This window comes from Notamacropus eugenii, chromosome 4 (assembly GCF_028372415.1).
Source record: "Notamacropus eugenii isolate mMacEug1 chromosome 4, mMacEug1.pri_v2, whole genome shotgun sequence".
Taxonomy (NCBI): domain Eukaryota; kingdom Metazoa; phylum Chordata; class Mammalia; order Diprotodontia; family Macropodidae; genus Notamacropus; species Notamacropus eugenii.
Window position 1 is genome coordinate 247,878,663 of NC_092875.1, and position 17,792 is coordinate 247,896,454.

The 17,792-nt window shown below is 39.1% G+C and overlaps 2 protein-coding genes across 3 annotated transcripts in view; one reads left to right on the forward strand and one right to left on the reverse strand.

Moving 5' to 3' along the window:
• The window catches only part of LAMA3 (laminin subunit alpha 3), a 330,029-nt gene that overhangs the window by 93,930 nt on the left and 218,307 nt on the right, over positions 1-17,792 (forward strand). The window lies entirely within an intron of this gene.
• On the reverse strand, positions 1,382-5,169 carry LOC140501138 (paraneoplastic antigen Ma1 homolog). The gene is made up of 2 exons (XM_072604402.1): positions 4,564-5,169; positions 1,382-4,010 (listed from the first exon to the last, which is right to left on the reverse strand). The coding sequence occupies exon 2, from the start codon at positions 3,905-3,907 to the stop codon at positions 2,537-2,539; it is 1,371 nt and encodes a 456-aa protein (XP_072460503.1). The 5' UTR covers positions 3,908-4,010; positions 4,564-5,169; the 3' UTR covers positions 1,382-2,536.

Genomic DNA, 17,792 nt, shown 5'->3' on the forward strand with positions numbered 1-17,792 from the left:
TGTTGTTCTAGTCCTGTCAGATTCTTTATGACCCCATTTGGAGTTTTCTTGCAAAGATTCTGGAGTGGTTTGCCAATTCCTTCTCCAGCTCATTTTGCAGATGAGGAAATTGAGGCAAATAAGGTTAAGTGACTTGCCCAGGGTCACCCAGCCAGTAAGTGTCTGAGGCCAGACTTGCACTCACGAAGATGAATCATTTTTACTGCAGGGCTGTCCAGTTCAAATTTGGCCTTAGACATTCGCTGAATAGCCAAGGCAGATCACTTAACCTCTGTCTACTTCAGTTTCCTTGTTTCTTGAATGGGGATAATAATAACACCTATCTACTAGGGCTATTGTATTGAATGAGATAATATTTGTAAAGCACCTAGCACAGTGTCTGGCACGTAGTAGGTATTTAATATTTGTTAACGTTAAAAATTTTTAAATGAAAATCACAGTCCGAAAGGTCTTTGGTGAGGTTGCCATAGGCCTTTTTTGTTTAGAATTTTCTGTATGACTTAGATGAAGACTTAACAGGATCTGTCAAGGACACAGAGGTGACTTGGGAATGATAAGACCCAAAAATATCTCAACAAGCTAGAACAATAGAAGTGAATCTATTAAGATGAAATTTAATAGGGATAAGTATAAAGTCCTTTGCATGCACAAGTAAATGGATGAGGGAGATAGACATTAATAGCTCAAAGACTTAAAACCTTCATTACGCTTGACATGAGATAGTAGTGAGTCATGGCTGCTAAAAACATAAAAAACCCCAAAAAACCTTAATAAAATCTTAGTCTTTATTAATAAAAATGCAATATCCAGATGAATGGAGTTAACATCTAGAGGACTCTTCACCAATAAGGCTATTATGTTGGTTTCTTGGTGCTACATTTTAAGAGGTGCATTTAGAAACTAGGATGGGTCCAGAAGGGACAAACAAGATGGCGGGTAGATCATTTTGAAACTAGATATTTTTAGCCTAGATATTGAAGACCTAGGGAGAATATAATACCCATGTTTAAATATAGGAAATTCTGCTTTATGAAAGGGCAATTGCATTTCTTCTGTGTAGTTCCAGAGGACAGAACTAGGACCAAGGGGTGGAAGCAGATTTTTAGATTGATAAAAGTAAAAATTTTGCTCCCCAATAATAGAATAGGTTTTCCCTGTGAAGTAAAGAGCTCCTGGTCAGATCCTAGAACTGGATAACGAACCTTTTGTTTTTTACCCCCAGATATTTTGTAGTGGAAACTCCGGTAGAGTCCACAGACATGCCCTCACTCCGAACACCCAAGTTCTAAGTCCCAGGTATTTTGTGGGTCAGAATTCTCTCCAAACCATAACTGGTATGTTAATATGTTTTACCTTTATCAATGAGCCATTGAACACAAAATAAGTAACAAAGGCTTTTAATTAAATAACAGTGTAAATAAAGAACAGAATATTTTCCTCACAGACTGAGCTCACTCTCCTATGAATATTATACACTCGTTGATGAGAGGGAGACCTTCACAGGAAATATGTGTGGCCTATCAACACGTGGGGGGAGGGTGTCTATGCAGGTCAGATGTATGGAACAACAACGCACACCTCTGCTGCTGTCTTTTACTGATGGTGCGTTGGACCTGCTGTCTGCCAAACGTCGGCTTTTGCTGGTCCCGGCTCCCGACGCTCTGTCTCATCTGATTTCCTCTGGGCGTATCTGTCATTCATCTCTCTATTCCAGCTGAGCTGTTAACTTCTCCCTTTACCCATCGCATCCACTGGGGGATGTTGTGGTTGAAAAGCCTCTCTCTTGAGAAGCCCAGTGCAAGAAAGTGTACAGTTTATTTAGCATACTCTCTATTTCCCCCCGGTAAAATACTTGCACATTGCATAACATTTGTAACATATATCATTTGTAGCACAATAAACATCAGAAATACGATATTTATATGCAATTATTATAACTGTTCTATATAGTCCCATAAGGGTGTAAAGTAAATAATCAGCACTTCTAAACAGAATACATACCAGTGCATGCACTTAAAACAAAATATAAACTCTACGTAACACAACACCTAGCATATATAACACAATATTACAACTCTAACACTGTAATTAACCCATACAATAAAAACATGCATATTATATATCAATGAAGCATAGCAATAGAGCAGAACACATTAACCATATGGAACATAATATCTAGCTTACATTTGCATATCTAACATATGTTGATAGCCACTCAAGCACTCAAGCAATCTCATGTATTTATGTCATCACCTTCCTCCAGGACATCATGGCTAACTAAACTTATATCACTATAATAGTATAGTATTCTATTGCACAGCTCCAGTTGCTTTCATTCTCTCAATGGTAAGGTGACCTCTTGGGGACAAAATTTGAATCCTTGAAACTCCTCCTTAATTCTTCTTCCTGTAGTTGTTCCTGTTGCTTATCATCCTGGGACCACCAAGGCAAGGCAGATCATGGCAAAGTTCACCTTCTCCTGATGGCACAGTCTTTTGTGAAAGATTCCCAGGCGTGACAGGCAATGAGTTCCGTCTTAAGATCTTTGGGATCTAGGGTCACTTCTGTCTCCAGATCCATCATCTTTATGTGCTGAAGGCAGTCTGGTGGACATCAGCTTCTGTTTAACCAATTCTATATTTGCTTTTTGGGTGCATCCTATATTTGTATGTCCATCTAGGCCACAGTTACAGCAGAATATCCCCGGACCCCTCTGTCTTTGCTCTACTGGCCATGTTCTAGCTTCAGGCCTGCTTGACCTCTGCCCCCACAATCCTTTGTTTTTTTTCTGGCAGAAAGGGAACTGACCAGCATTCCGTTTTTCAACAGGCATGTTAGAAGTTTCATCCTTGGTGCCTAGGTGACTATGCGGTGGTTCCATTCTTGTTTCCATAGGCAATACCTGAGGTGCTTTGGAAAGCGTTCTCCTGTGTTCCAGACTTCTGTCTCCACAGTCGAGTCTGTTCTCATACAACTTCACTATAGCCATTAACTCTTCACATTTAATCCTCCGTTTCTCTTTTTCCAGTTTAATTATTTGTACTTGTAAGTCTTCATTATCCAACAGCCCAGAACTTACTTGGGCCAGTCTAACAGCATCCACTTCGTTGGGCCTCACTGCACCCTTGACAACTAAATTCTGCAGCAGTTTGTCCACCCGCAGGACAAATTCAGAGGGTTTCTCTCCCTCACGTTGAAAGGTGGTAAGAAATTGGACATAAGCTTGCTGCGGTGTTTCTGTACTACCATATTGTTTATCTAGCTTTTGCAGACATTCTAACACAGTAGCATCCGGGGTTTGTAATTTCAAAATACGTATAAGATCAAAGGCTCGTCCCTTGAGACTTTCCATTAGTTTTTTCTGTTTTTCCATGTCATTCATTTTCCATTGCTTTACTATCTCAGTGGCATGTTTTATCCAAGAATCATAGGGTTCCTCTCCAGGAGGACATGGATCTTCCCCGGAGAAGCTTCTTAATTGGTTAGGCTGAGAGTCTTCCTCCGGCTCTGACTCATCTTGCTCACTCTCCCCTCCATACGCATGTTTCACATCATCTTCAGACAGTCCTTCCTTTTGCAGGACCATCTTGAGCTTTCTTTCTATCTCTTCTTCCTCAGGAGGTGGTCTAATGACCAGTTTCCAGGTATTCTCTCCTACTGTAATTGCACTGGGGATTTTAGAATAGTCTATGGGTTCAGACAATTTACAGAAAACAGACAAGGTGGGGTCTGTCTCTTCATATCGTTTGGTCAGTACTTGACATTTTCCCAAGATACTTATGGCATTATGTAAGACTTTTTCAATATCTTTATCTGTTAGGTCATGAGGCACTCCTTTAACGAGTAATCCTCTGTGTAAATCCAGGTGCAGAGCTGTGCACCACTGTTCTAAAGTTTTCTCATCCATATTTCCCCCCCTCCTTTTCAAGATACTACTTAGTCACTATAGGAATAAACCATACTTCAGTGGCATCTCAACATACTGTATAGCAACTCAGTAGTTAATTGACCTGTTTAAAAAAAGAAAAGAAAAATGAATATAAGAAAATCTTAGTATCTAATCATGGCCCAAAAAATATTCCCTAATGGATCCCCATAGTGCATAGGCCATTCAAAATAGAGATCCTGGATGATGATTTCTTCAGTGGATTCCAGAGCATCCCAATTGGAGTTCTGAGAGGAGCCCCTACAGTATAGTTAACAGAGCCTCCCTTCTCCCTTTCGGGTCCTAGCTAGCAATACCAGGTTCTAGGTATTTTGGGGGTCATGGTCCTCTCCAAATCATAGCTCATAAACCTTCACTGATGTGTTTTACTTTTACCAGTCAGTCATGGGACATGGTTTAAAAGAAAGGCTTTTTAATCAAGTTGCAAAGAAAATTATTTAACATAGAGGACATCTTCTCACAAACCTTAAGCTATAAATACACATACAGTGGTGAAAATGGACACTTATAGGAATTATGGTGAGGCTACCATACATGTGGACATATGTGGCCAGGGCACCAGTGCTCTTGGGTAACATAGATGACCAGGGAACATATTAAATAGAGGGAAAACTCACATCTCTGATGTTGCAGTTAAAAGTTTTCATCAGCTGTTGGACCTCTGACACCACTATGTTGCTTCCCATGCCAAGTACTGCTCTCTGTAGTATCTCAGCTGTCCCCTGCCAGACACAGCGTCTCAGCTATTCCCCCAGCAACTGCTAGGTTGGGCTTCTTCCAGTGTTACCCCAACAGGTATTTAATATGTTTGTTCCAGTTGATCAGTCAACCAGCTATCCAGACTCCTCCACCATGTTGTGGGGTAGAGCACCAGTGCTGTATGCTCACAGGCTACATCTCTTGGAGTTGGCTTCTTCTGGTGCCTCAGCTATGGGGTTAGCTTCAGGGCTAACTGAAAGCCAGTCTTCCAGAGATGCTGTGTTTGTATTAGGCTTTTACTAAAGGTTACTTCTGCCGTCAGCCAGCATGCTCAGCCAATCGCTATGAAACTCCCTACAACCTTCCCAGTCAGCTCTCTCAAGCCAATGGTTAAGAAATTCATTACTGCCATGTTGTACCAGAAGGTACAATGGCAAAGGCAGAGACTAAGGGTCAGCTGTCCCCTTTGACCTCTGCTCAGAACTCTTCTGTTAACTGCTTCTCTTCTTTGAACTCTTAGAGTAACTGCTAAACTTCTCTGAAATGCCTTAGCCTTGGTCTTATGTTCTTCAGTTTAACTGTCACTTAACTTATGGGCAGAAATCCATTTGGTTCTTAGGTCTTCTCATACTCTCTGAGGTACATTTTCCTAAGGGCTAAAAGGCAAAAGAAATTGAGTCACTCTGGGGCAAAGAAACATTTTGAACTTCACCTCCTCTGTTGAAATGCAAATTGTAATCATGCCTGCCAACTGGAAAGATATGAGGGGCTCTAGACCTTTGGCCTCCTCCCTTGCCAACAACACATGCCAGTCTGGTTGCTCCCAAGTCTTCCTACATCTGTCTAATGTTTTGAAGGGGGATTGCGCTCATTCCTATAGTGGTCTAATTTTGCATTGTGTGTGTACTTAATGTCAGAAGAGGGATGGTGATAGTAAGATAATTTGTACTGTTCATGTGCTTCTATTTATTAGTGCTGGACTTGGAGTCAGAAAGACCAGAGGACAAATTTATCAAAATTTTCTTTTGTTAAAATTCATAAGAGAATTGAGTCATGTTTCTTATAAACAATATTTTCAGGAAATAATTATGTTGTCTTACATAATGTGTTTATTCATTGAGTTTGGAGGGGTTTGGTTTTTTTTTAGGAGTGGGATTATCATTGAACTGCCAGTAAGGACAGTGCAGTCCTAGGGCAAGAATTTTATTTATCTGGGCCATGGTGTCTGACCCAGACAGCTGGTGAGAAGATAGCCAGGGAGTGAAGTGAAGTGGCTGGAGGTAGGCCTAAATATAGTTGGAAACTGAGACAACCACCAATCTAGACAATAGAGGTCCCAGGAGGTTCTAGGCTTCAAAGGGTTAAGTCCTTTGAGTTATAGTGGGACCTTAAATGCTCTGTGTAGGAATTTACAAAATGTTAATAAGAATGAGTTAGTTATGGTGTGCCTAAAATCCTGCATTCATCTGCCAGAGAATGAAAGGTAGGGAAATCAGCCCAATATGGTTTTGCCTAGCCAAGGTTATAGATGTTTTGAGTCAGCCTCATGTGACTTGAATCACACATGTATGGCCAGTGCTTTCACAAAATAAAAGCATATCAGAATTATCACTTGGCCTGAGTAAATTCACATAACTCTATAGCAGCAGAGTATTAAACCTGAAGACCCCAATTACTTGGGTAAAGAGGGGAAACATTATTTGAAAATAAAATTATTAGGAAAACTGGAAAAGTCTGACTAAAATTAGGTTTAGACTAACATTTCCTATCACATACCACAATAATGTACATACGAACTAGATTTTTTAAAAATCACATTATAAACAAGTTAGAGGAGTCAGGAAGTAATAGATACTTCTTACAATTATTTGGCAAGTTCTTGAGCAAATAAAGGGCAAAGAGGATCACAGGAGATAAACTGAACCGTTTTAATCACGTAAAAATAAAAACATTTTGCACAGGCAAAACCATTTCAGTTAAAATTAAAACGGAATTTTAGAGTGGAGGTGAGGGGAGAAGAATCTTCACAGTAAGCTTTTCTGATAAAGTCTGATGTCTAAGATATATAAAGAGAACGGATTCAAATATATAAGAGCGTGAACTGGTGGTTCTCAATGAAGAAATCTAAGTTAGCAACAACCATATGAAAAAATGCCCCAAGTCATTAATAGTAAGAGAAATGTAAATTAAAACAACTTTGAGGATCTATATCATAGCAATTCGATTGGAGGAGATATGAGACAATAAGCATACCAGTGAATTAACTGGCAGAGTTGTGAATTGGTCTAGTCATTCTGAAAAACACTTTGGAATTATACCCAAACAAGATCCTTAGCTGTGCATAACCTTTGACTCAGTGATACCACTACTATACATATGTCCCAAATAGAGCAAAGAAAAAGGGAAAGAGCCCATATGTATAAATACTGTAGCCAAGACCTGGTAACTAACGAAGTATTCATTAATTAGGGAACGGCTGAATAAATTATGGGAAGGAAATAAAGACCTGCTATGCGCCAGACACTGTACTGAGGACTTTCCAAATATCAAATAAGATTTGAGCCTCATAGCAAACCTGTGAAGTGCTATTATCCTCATTTTACAGTTGAAACAATTGAGACATTCAGAGGTTAAGTGACCTGCTTGGGGGATGGGGGGCATCTGAGGCTAGATTTGAACTCAGGTCTTCCTGACTCCAACTCTATTTACTATACCACTTATCTGCCCCTAAATTATGGTATGTGAACATAATAGAATATTAGTATATTATAAAAAATAATGAAAGAGTTGAATTCAGAGAAACCTGGGAAGAATTATGGGAACTAAGGCAGATTATAATGGGCAGAATCATGGCAAGTTGGAGTGAGCAAGGGAGGAAGCAAGATTTGTTTTAAAAAAAATTCCAAAACAAAGAAGAAAAGAATGTCATCATCATTTTAAAAAGATGACTAAAGAACATTCAGAGAGAACCACAAACAAACAAGACAGCTTTGAAAACAGTTTGTTGAATTTATCAAGTTCTTTCAAAAATGAATTTGTATATACTAGAGATCCAGGTTTCCTACAGAATCCTCTTTTTTTATCTTTATGTATAGAAATGTTTATATTTATTGGTGTTTTTCATGTTCAGAATAACAAAATTAAAGAAAAAAGTAGAGTAGACTCACTGACTTTGAGGTAATGTCCTTCCCCTCCCCAGAGATCTTCAAGTGGAAGACAGATCATTTCTCTACTCAGAGGAAATGTTGTTGAGTGAATTTTGGTTGATCAAGAATTTGACTGATGTATTATCTCCTCAGGATCATTTTCTTAGTAAATAGGCATTTATGAAGTGCTTGCTATGTGCCAAGCACTGAGGATTCAAATAAAGGGGTGAAAAAGTCAGTCCCTGTTCTGAAGGAGCTCAAATATTAATGGAAGAGACATGTAAATAACGAGTTACTAATCTCAGAAGAGGAAGATGATATGCTGTACAGCCTTTGCAAGTATTTTTTTTTCCGTCTTTGGTTTCTCTTTTCCACATGAAGATACTGACATTTTGTTGGAGCAAGTTGCATTTTTTTCACCCCCTGTTGAACTTAAAATGTGTATCCTGAAGTTTGAGCTTTATTTAGTAAAAGCAGGGCAGCTAGGTTGTCACAGTAAATAGAGCAATGGGGCCCTGGAGTCAGGAGGATTTGAGTTCAAATGTGATCTCAGACACTTGATGCTTACTAGCTGTGTGACTTTGGGCAAGTCATTTAACCCCCATTGCCTTGCCTTCCCCCCTCCAAAAAAAAAAGTATCTCTAATACCATGTGTGTGTGTGTTCCTCCTTTGTTGCTGAAGAAGACCACGCCATCAGACAAATAATGACATGACTTGCACTTGACTTTGTTTTGAGTGAGGGAGGGCTGTGCAGGTCACCAGCCTCACTTCTCCTCCAGACCCACCGGAATCCAGTGACCAGATACTCATCAGGATGACTGGAGATGACTCAGGATGGGGCAGTTGGGGTTAAATGACTTGCCCAAGGTCACACAGCTAGTGAGTGTTGTGTCTGAGGTGAGATTTGAACTCAGGTCCTCCTGACTCCTGAACTGGTACCCCATCCACTGTACCACCTAGCTGCCCTCACCTCAGACACTTGATGCTCACTAGCTGTGTGACTTCTAGAAGGAAGGACCCATTTTTGATCTGTCTTCCTTTAGTAAAACTGTAATAAATCCTGTTTAAGACTGAAGAATCCCCACTTTGTTTTTATTCTTGTGTATTGTTTTTCTCGCACACTTAAAGTACAGACTTGGGCCCCTTTCCTGAGGGAGAGAACATCTGAGCCAAGTTTTCAGTCTGCTCCTTGGATTCCAATCTCCTTCAGTGCACTGATCCCCTTTGCTTTCCAGATGTTTTACATCAAAGATTAAGAGCTGTGGAAGTCCCTTCTTTGTGCTGACCATTTTCTGGATTTTAGGGAAAGGTTCGTTTCTAAGTCACTACATGCTTGGAGTTCATCACCATGAGATCTAAGCAGAAATAGTGCTTTTCACAAAGTCATCCTGCTAACAGTAGATCTTTTGATTTGAAAAGCATCTCGCTGTCACTATCAGGTAGGACTGTTGTTAGCAGTAAATGATGCCTGTGGGGCTGGCAATTTGCCAGTATGTACCAGCACGAATCAGAAAAACCCTCCCCATCAGCCACAGCCAAAGGTCCTTATCAGAGATGCAGGGATGAAAACTCTTGTTGATTTCAGGTACCCTGATATAGTACAAGGAACACTGAAAGTGTACTTGGACAGTTTGGGTTTGGGTTCAGGCTTAAACTAGATTTGGAATGAGTGGACTTGAATTTGATCAGTACTGTCTGTGTGATCTTGTATCTCTCTAGGTTTCAATTTCATCATGTTCATGATTGGAAGGACTGAATCTAATTCATCACCCTAAAATCCAATGGACTTATTAGGTGTGTGACTATAGGCAAGTCACCAAATTTCCCTGAGGCTTAGCTTCCTCTTCTCTAAAATGTGGAAAATCATTTTTACACTACCAGCCTCATGGGGTTGTTGTGAAAAAAAATCACTTTGTAAATTGTAAAGTACATTTATGTGAGTTATTAGTAGTAGTAAAGATAGTATTTTCACTGAGATATGACTTCTTTATAAATAAAGAAGTAGAGAAACATCTTAGGAAGACCACATGGTCTTTGGGGTGCCATGACCATTTACAACTTAATTTTGACTAAATTTATGGAAATTATTCTTTGTACAGGCAGAACACCTAGCTTCTTCTACAATTTGTTGTTTCAGTGTCTATCTGTTTATCAAACCCTCCCCCCATATTCTCTCTCTCTCTCTCTTTTCCCTCCCTTCCTCCATACCTCTCTCTCTCTCTCCTAATATCCTTAAATAACAAGACTCTACCTAGTTCTTCTCCTGTCCGTTAATAGTTCACGGCTAGTGATCCAGGAAGACTGTGAATACAAAAGCAATCACAGAAATAGGTGGAAACAAATGAGCAAAATAGTATGGCGACTGCCTGCTAGTCTATTCCTCCAGAAAGCGGTAGGAAAGATTCTCTTAGGTCCCTCATGAGTAAAAGTATTGAAGAGAGAGAGGTAGAAGAAGGAGTTAATGACTTTGAAAACTGCATATATTCTGCAACAGGTTGGTAGTTTAATAGCTAAAAGAAGGCAAGAAGTTTATATTTAGCACATGATATGAGGAATGCAAATAGGTATGGAAACAGGTGGGGCAATTTCTCGGCAAAGGTGTGAAGGGCTGTTAGCGCATCTAAACATAAAAAAAAAAATCACACTGTAGGAACTGTTTCTGTGGGTTATCTCTTCCTAGAGGATATGTATACTATTTGTACCTTTGCCTAAGTAGATGACCAATTAGTTACATATGCTGCAAGTACTAGCTGACTTTCCTGATAGAAGACAAGCTAAGAGGACTTAGAAAAAACTTTTTTGCTAAGATATGTGTAGCACCAATGCAATATTCACAGCACCTGCAGTAGCTATGAATATGCCAGCACAGTTCTGAATCACAAAATATAACAGACTCTCCACATGAAAGACAGAGCCAAAATTTATTCAATTTATTGGAAAGTCGAATTCCAACACCAGAAAAACAAATTTGTCATAACAGCAAAGAAATCTATACACAATAACAATGCAGAGGGCAACACTATCCCCAAGTCTTCCCTTTGTTAGGCTTCCCCCGAAACAGCTCCCTTAAACAAATCACAAACAAGCTCTCCCACTCATGACAGTTGCTGCCTGCTCTCTTTTTCCCAGCTCTGACTCACTTTCTGCTCCACCCTTTCCTGCTCTATCTGTTCAGCAAACTCCTCCCACCACACGTTCCATGTAACTCAGACTTCCATGTGACCCAGGCAGGTCACACGGGCCCATTAATAGATGGGAAAGATCTTCCCATTTAAATTACCATTATAATATATTAAATAATTCTTCTTACAGAAAATGAAAAATAAGGATTAAATTAGTGATTAATAAATTTAAATTTAGTAGGAAAGTTTATTTAGCTTCATTCTTTAATACCTTTCTCTATGTATATCTTGACTTGTTTCCTTTTTAAATATATTTAATATATATTAATATGTAATATAATAATAAATTAATATTATTTGATATTTAATATATTTTCATTTATTTCATTAAATATTTCCCAAATTTTTTAACATTCATTTTTTAAAATTTTGAGTTCCAAATTCTCTCTCTTAATTCCACTTCTCCTCCTTGAGAAGGCAAACAATTTGATAACAAGTATCTATCTGATATCTAAAGCACATTTCAATGTTAGCCATGTTATAAAAGAAAACAGAGCCCACTCCCCCCCAAAAAAACAATCCCAAGGAAAATAAAGTAAAAAAAGTATGCTTCAATCTGTATTGAATTCATCAGATCTCTCTCAGAAGGTGGATAGCATTTTTTCATCATAAGTCCTTCTAAATTGTCTTAGATCATTGTATTGCTGAGAATAGCTAAGTCATTCACAGTTGACCATCATAAAATATTGCTGTTGCTATGTACTATTCTCCTGGTTCTGCTCACTTCACTTTGCATCAGTTCATATAAGTCTTTCCAAGTTTTTCTAAAAGCATCCTGTTCATTATTTCTTAGAACACAATGGTGTTCCATCACCGTCATATATCACATCTTGCTCTGCCATTCCCCAGTTGTTGGATATCCCCTCAATTTCCAATTGTTTATCACCACAAAAAAGCTGCTATATAACCTCCTGTTTGATAAACCCAAGGACCCCAGATTCTGGGATAAGAACTCACTGTTCAACAAAAATTGCTGGGAAAACTGGATAACAGTGTGGCAGAAACTAGGCATGGACCCATGCCTGACACCGTACACAAGGATAAAGTCCAAATGGGTACATGATCTAGGTATAAAGATTGATACCATGGACAAACTGGAGGAGCAAGGAATAGTGTATTTATCAGATTTATGGAGAAGGGAAGAATTTTTGCCTAAAGAAGAGACAGAAAGCATTATGAAATTCATGATGGATAATTTTGATTACATCAAACTGAAAAGTTTTTGCACAACCAAACCCAATGCAACCAAAATTCAGAGGGATGTAGTAAATTGGGGAAGAATTTTTATAGCTAATCTTGGGGATAAAGGCCTTATTTCTAGAATATATAGAGAACTGAGTCAAACGTACAACAATACAAGTCATTCCCCATATCGGTCAAAGGATATGAATGGGCAATTTTCAGAGGAAGAAATTAAAGATATTTATAATCATATGAAAAAATGCTCTAAATCACTTTTAATTAGAGAGATGCAAATCAAAACAACTCCGAGGTACCACATCACACCTATCAGATTGGCAGACATGACAGAACAGGAAAATGATAAATGTTGGAGAGGATGTGGGAGAGTTGGAACACTAATTCATTGTTGGTGGAGCTGTGAGCTCATTCAACCATTCTGGAGAGCAGTTTGGAACTATGCTCAAAGGGCTACAAAAATGTGCATACCCTTTGACCCAGCAATTTCACTTCTAGGACTGTACCCCCAAGAGATCATATAAATGGGAAAGGGTCCCACATGTACAAAAATATTTATAGCAGCACTCTTTGTAGTTGCCAAAAACTGAAAGTCAAGGGGATGCCCATCAATTGGGGAATGGCTGAACAAGGTGTGGTATATGAATGTAATGGAATACTATTGTGCCATAAGAAATGATGAACAAGAAGACTTCAGAGAGGCCTGGAAGGACTTATATGATCTGATGCTGAGTGAAAGGAGCAGAACCAGGAGAACTTTGTGCACAGCAGTGACCACAGTGTGCGAGAGTTTTTTCTGGTAGACTTGGAACTTTGTAACAACGCAAGAACTTAAAAAAAAAAAATTCCCAATGGTTTTCTAAGGCAAAATGCCTTCCACACTCAGAGAAAGAACTGTGGAATTCATTCGCAGAATGTAGCAGATCATTTGTGTGTGTGTGTGTGTGTGTGTGTGTGTGTGTGTGTGTGTGTGTATTATGTTTTGATTTGTTATATGATTTCTTCCATTTTAGTTCATCTACACAGCATGACTATAATGAAAACATATTCAATAGGAAAGTATGTGTAGATCCTATATAGAATTGTATTTTGTCTTAGGGAGGGAGGAGGGTGGGGGAGTAGGTAGGGGGGAAAAAATCTAAGTTTTATGGTAGTGATCATAGAATATTAAAAATAAAAAAAAATTTTTAAAAAGCTGCTATAAATATTTTTGTACAAATGGGTCCCTTTCCTTTTTCTTGGATCTCTTTGGGATACATACCTAATAGTGGTATTGCTGCGTCAAAGGTTGACTTAAGTTTCTAAAACAAATGAGTCATTTTAGAGAAGCAGTAGAAAGAATAATGGATTGAGAATCAGAGAACCTGAGTTCCAAACCAGCTCTGCCATTTACTGCCTCGGTGTCTTTGGAGAAGTCACTTCACATTTCTGGAGCTGTTTTGTCATTTACAAAATGAGTTGGTTGGACTAAGTGATCTCTAGGGTCTTCCTAGCTTTGGATTTATTATAGGACTCTGTTTACATACAGACAAAACTATATTGGCTATAGAACTTTTCATTAGGGGACACACAACCCATTATTAAATCTGGAAAGGTTTATGCTCAGAACAAATTTATATGGATGGTCTTTTATAATTTTTTTATGCAGATAAAATCAGGTTAAAAATGAAAGAAAAAAAGATATTACAAAAGGGTAGCATGCAGCATAATAGGAAAGGGAGGGAGAGCTCCATCAATTTTTTCTTTGATGGTGGTCAATAAACATTTATTAAGTGCTGGTCATGGTACTAAGCACTGGGAATAGAAAAACAGGCAAAAGATAATCTCCATCCTCAAGGAAGCTCACGATATAATGGAGGAAACAACAAACAAAAATATATGTTCAAACAAACCCTATACAGGATAAAGAGGAAATAATTAACAGAGGGAAAGGCACTAGAATTAGGAGGAATTGGGAAAGACTGTAAGAGGTGGGTTTTTAGTGGGAACCGAAGGAAGACAGAGCAGTTAGGAGACAACAGAGGGAAAATATTCCAAGCAGCGGAGACAGCCAGTGAAGATGCCTGGAGATGGAGGGTCTTGTTTGTGGAGGTCAGTGTCACTGGATTAAAAAAATATGTGGGAGAGTATAAGGTATCAGAAGACTGCAAAGGTGTGTGTTTTTTGGGGGAAGGGAGGGTGTCATAAAAGCTTTGAATATGAAACATTTAATCATGGAGACAACTGGGAGTCACTGGAGTTTATGGAATGGGGTGGAGGCTGGGGGGAGGTGACATGATTTAACCTGCACTTTAGGAAAATCATTTTGAGAGCTGAATGAAGGATGAGTTGGAGTAGGAGAAAAGTTGAGGCAGGCAGACTCACTAGCAGTGGGTACTACAATCATCTATTGCAATGGGCCTATGCCAGAGCGGTGGTAGTATCAAAGGAGAGGAGGGAGAAGATTTGAAAGATGTTGTAAAGGTTAGGTGGACAAGCCTTGGCAACAGCTTAAGTAGGGGAGATGAGAGATTGGCAACAGTCAAGGATGACACCTAAGTTGCAATCCTGGAGAAACAGAAGAATGATATTACCGCCTATGTTAATAAGGAAGATTGGAGGTAGGGAGGGTTTGGGGGAAGGACAATGAATCCAGTTTTGGGCATGTTGAATTTAAGACGTCTAGTAGACATCTAATTTGAGATTCCTGAAAGGCAATTGGAGATCGGGACTGAAAGTCAGAGGAGAGAGGAGAGCTGGATAAGTAGATTTGAGAATCCTAAGGATAGAGATGATAATTAAATCCATGGAAGCTGACAAGCTCACCAAGTGAACTAGTATAGAGGAAGAAGAGGATTCAGGATAAAGCCCTTTGGGGCAACCACAGTTATATGATATAACTTGGATGGGGAGTCAGCAGAGGAGACAGAGAAGGAGTGATCAGATAGGTAGGAAGAGAACCAGACGAGAGTGACATCCTAAAAGCCTAGAGAAAAGAGAGAATCAAGGCTGAGAAAAGACCGTTGGATCTGGTAGTTAGATCATTAGTACTTTGGAGAGAGTGTTTTGGGTGGAATGATGAGGTCAGCAGCTGAACTGTAGGGGGGTCAAAGAAAAAGTAAGTGATGAAGAAATGGAGTCACCTATTTAGAGTTTCTTAAGTAGTTTTGTCACAAAGGGCAGAAGAGATATAAGATGAAGCAGGGATGAAAGGGTCAAATGATACGAATATGTAAAGTATAAAATAAGGGACAGGGTGTTCTGTTGATAGAAAAAGGAGGGCTCATGCCAGAAATTCAGATTTAGTAGACTTGTGCTTCTGCGTTCTTGCATCCTTACCTGCATTTTCTGTGGCTGAAATGCAGCCAAACGATGCCTCGGTAACCATAGTTACCACTAGAGTTTGCCAAAAGCCATAGAGAATAACTATTAATATGAGCTAAAGGCAAATTGTGGCATTTGCTACTCATCTTCAAAAGCAGTTTGCTTCTTTATACTCTAGGGATTTTATTGATTAGTTGTTGTAAGTCATTGTTGTAACCAATGCCTCAAAAACCCCTTTTCGTGGTACACTTTTCCTCTTTTCTTCATCTCAATTGCACTGGACTATTTCTGCCAGGCACCAGTGGGGAGAATCAAGATAATAGCGATGGCTGGTATCTGTATAGCACTTTAAGGTTTACAAAATACTTTACACATATTATCTCGTTTTAGCCCCACAGCAGCCCTGGGAGGTAAATGCTATTATCATCTCCACTTTACAGATGAGAAAACGGAGGCAGATAGAGGGTACATGACTTCCCCAGGATCACATAGCTAAATAAACATCTGACGGACCTGAACTCAGGTCCTTGGACCTGCAGGTCCAGCACTCTGGCCAGCACCACCTTGTTTCAAGTGGACGTTTTGGAGAGACAGATTCAGTCTTGATATAAGGAAAAGATTTCCTAATCTTTAGAAAGGAGGGGGGAATAAGTGGAAGTAAAAGAGGCATTGGCTCTCTCAGGCAGGTCTTCAAGCAGAGTAGTAGTCATTTGTCAGTTGCGTGACAGAAGTAATTGATTTTACGCCTCTGTTTTTCATCCCAGCTCCTCATTAAATAACCTTGTGCAGGAAAGGGGAAATGAGATTGCCCATTAAAAGGAGCCCCTCTCTCTCTCTCTCTTTCTTTCTCTCTCTCTCTCTCTCTCTCTCTCTCTCTCTTTCTCTCTCCCTCTCTCCCTCCCTTCCTCCCTCCCTCCCTCCTTCTCTCTCTCTTTCTGTGTCTCTGTGTATGTGTGTCTCTCCACTGGTTGATGTTTGGTGGGTGAGGAGTGCTGGAGAGCAGCAGTTTTGTATTTGCTTGAAACATATTCAATGGGAAAAGAAGGGAAATGCACAATGAGGTTATGTATTATCTAGAGCTTTAAGCCTCATTGTTAAAATGAATTAAAACTAATTAAGATTATAGCCCACAGGACAAGGAGTGCTAATAAATAGGATTTTGAAGTTAATAAAATTCTCTGTACTAGGGGAGAAAATAAACAAAGGATCTTTGTCCTCCCTTTGGTCACTCTGTGTAGGCCCTTGTGTTCACTAGGGGTTATCCCATGTGTCCTAACTTCCTCTTTCTATTTCTTTCTTTAGACAATGAATGTACTTCCCTGATTATTTCTGAAATAGAGAATGGAACTGAATTCATGATGTCCCATTCCTGGAAACTGATACCTATAATTTGATTTTATAGCCATTATAAGCATTAGCAAAGAAGCATAATTAGCAGACCTCATGTATTTTAATATGAGCTCTACTGATGACACATATGCAGACATTTTCCATTGATGTAATGGAAACTTTTGAAAATGTTTTCATGAAGAAAGAACAATAATATAAGACCCAGTGGTTCAGGAGGGGTGGGCACATCCTGTTTCTCTAGGCACTGGAAAAAATATAAATATACATCGTAAATATTTTCCTTTCAAACTAAATCATGATGTGACATTTTGTTGTTGTTGAATTGTTTCAGTCATGTCCAATGCTTCATGATCCCATTGGAGATCTTCTTGGCAAAGATACTAGAGTGGTTTGCCATTTCTAACTCAGGAAACCGAGGCAAACAGGGTTAAGTGACTTGCCCAAGGTCACACAGCTAGTAAGTGTCTGAGACTGGATTTGAACTGAAGTCTTCCCAACTCCTGGTCTAGAGCTCTATCCACTGCACCACCTAGCTGTCTCTATAATGCGATATATTATTTATCAGTTCTTCAGAATGAAACTACATGAATAATATGGAAGGGCTATAGAGAAACTTAATGATTCCTAGATTGATTTATTGTTGTAACTCCCAGCCAGGGTTTCATGGAGTCAACTTATACCAGCTAGTAAGAGCTGCTTATTAAGTATTCAGTGTGAAAATGTTCATTTACACCTTAGAAATCACCAAGCTCTATGAATCAGAGCTTGACTTATTGTTTTATTGGTTACCTAGACTTAAGAAAGGAGCAATTAAAGATGTGCCATGTATATTTTTTTCTCCTAGAGAGATGGTTGTTAAACATTTACCAGCACACCTTTGCTCACTATTGTTACCTCTGCTTTGAAAAACCCTTTTAGTAATACAGTTTTGTTCTTCTAAATGGTATTAGGCTTATTCTGTGGTGGAA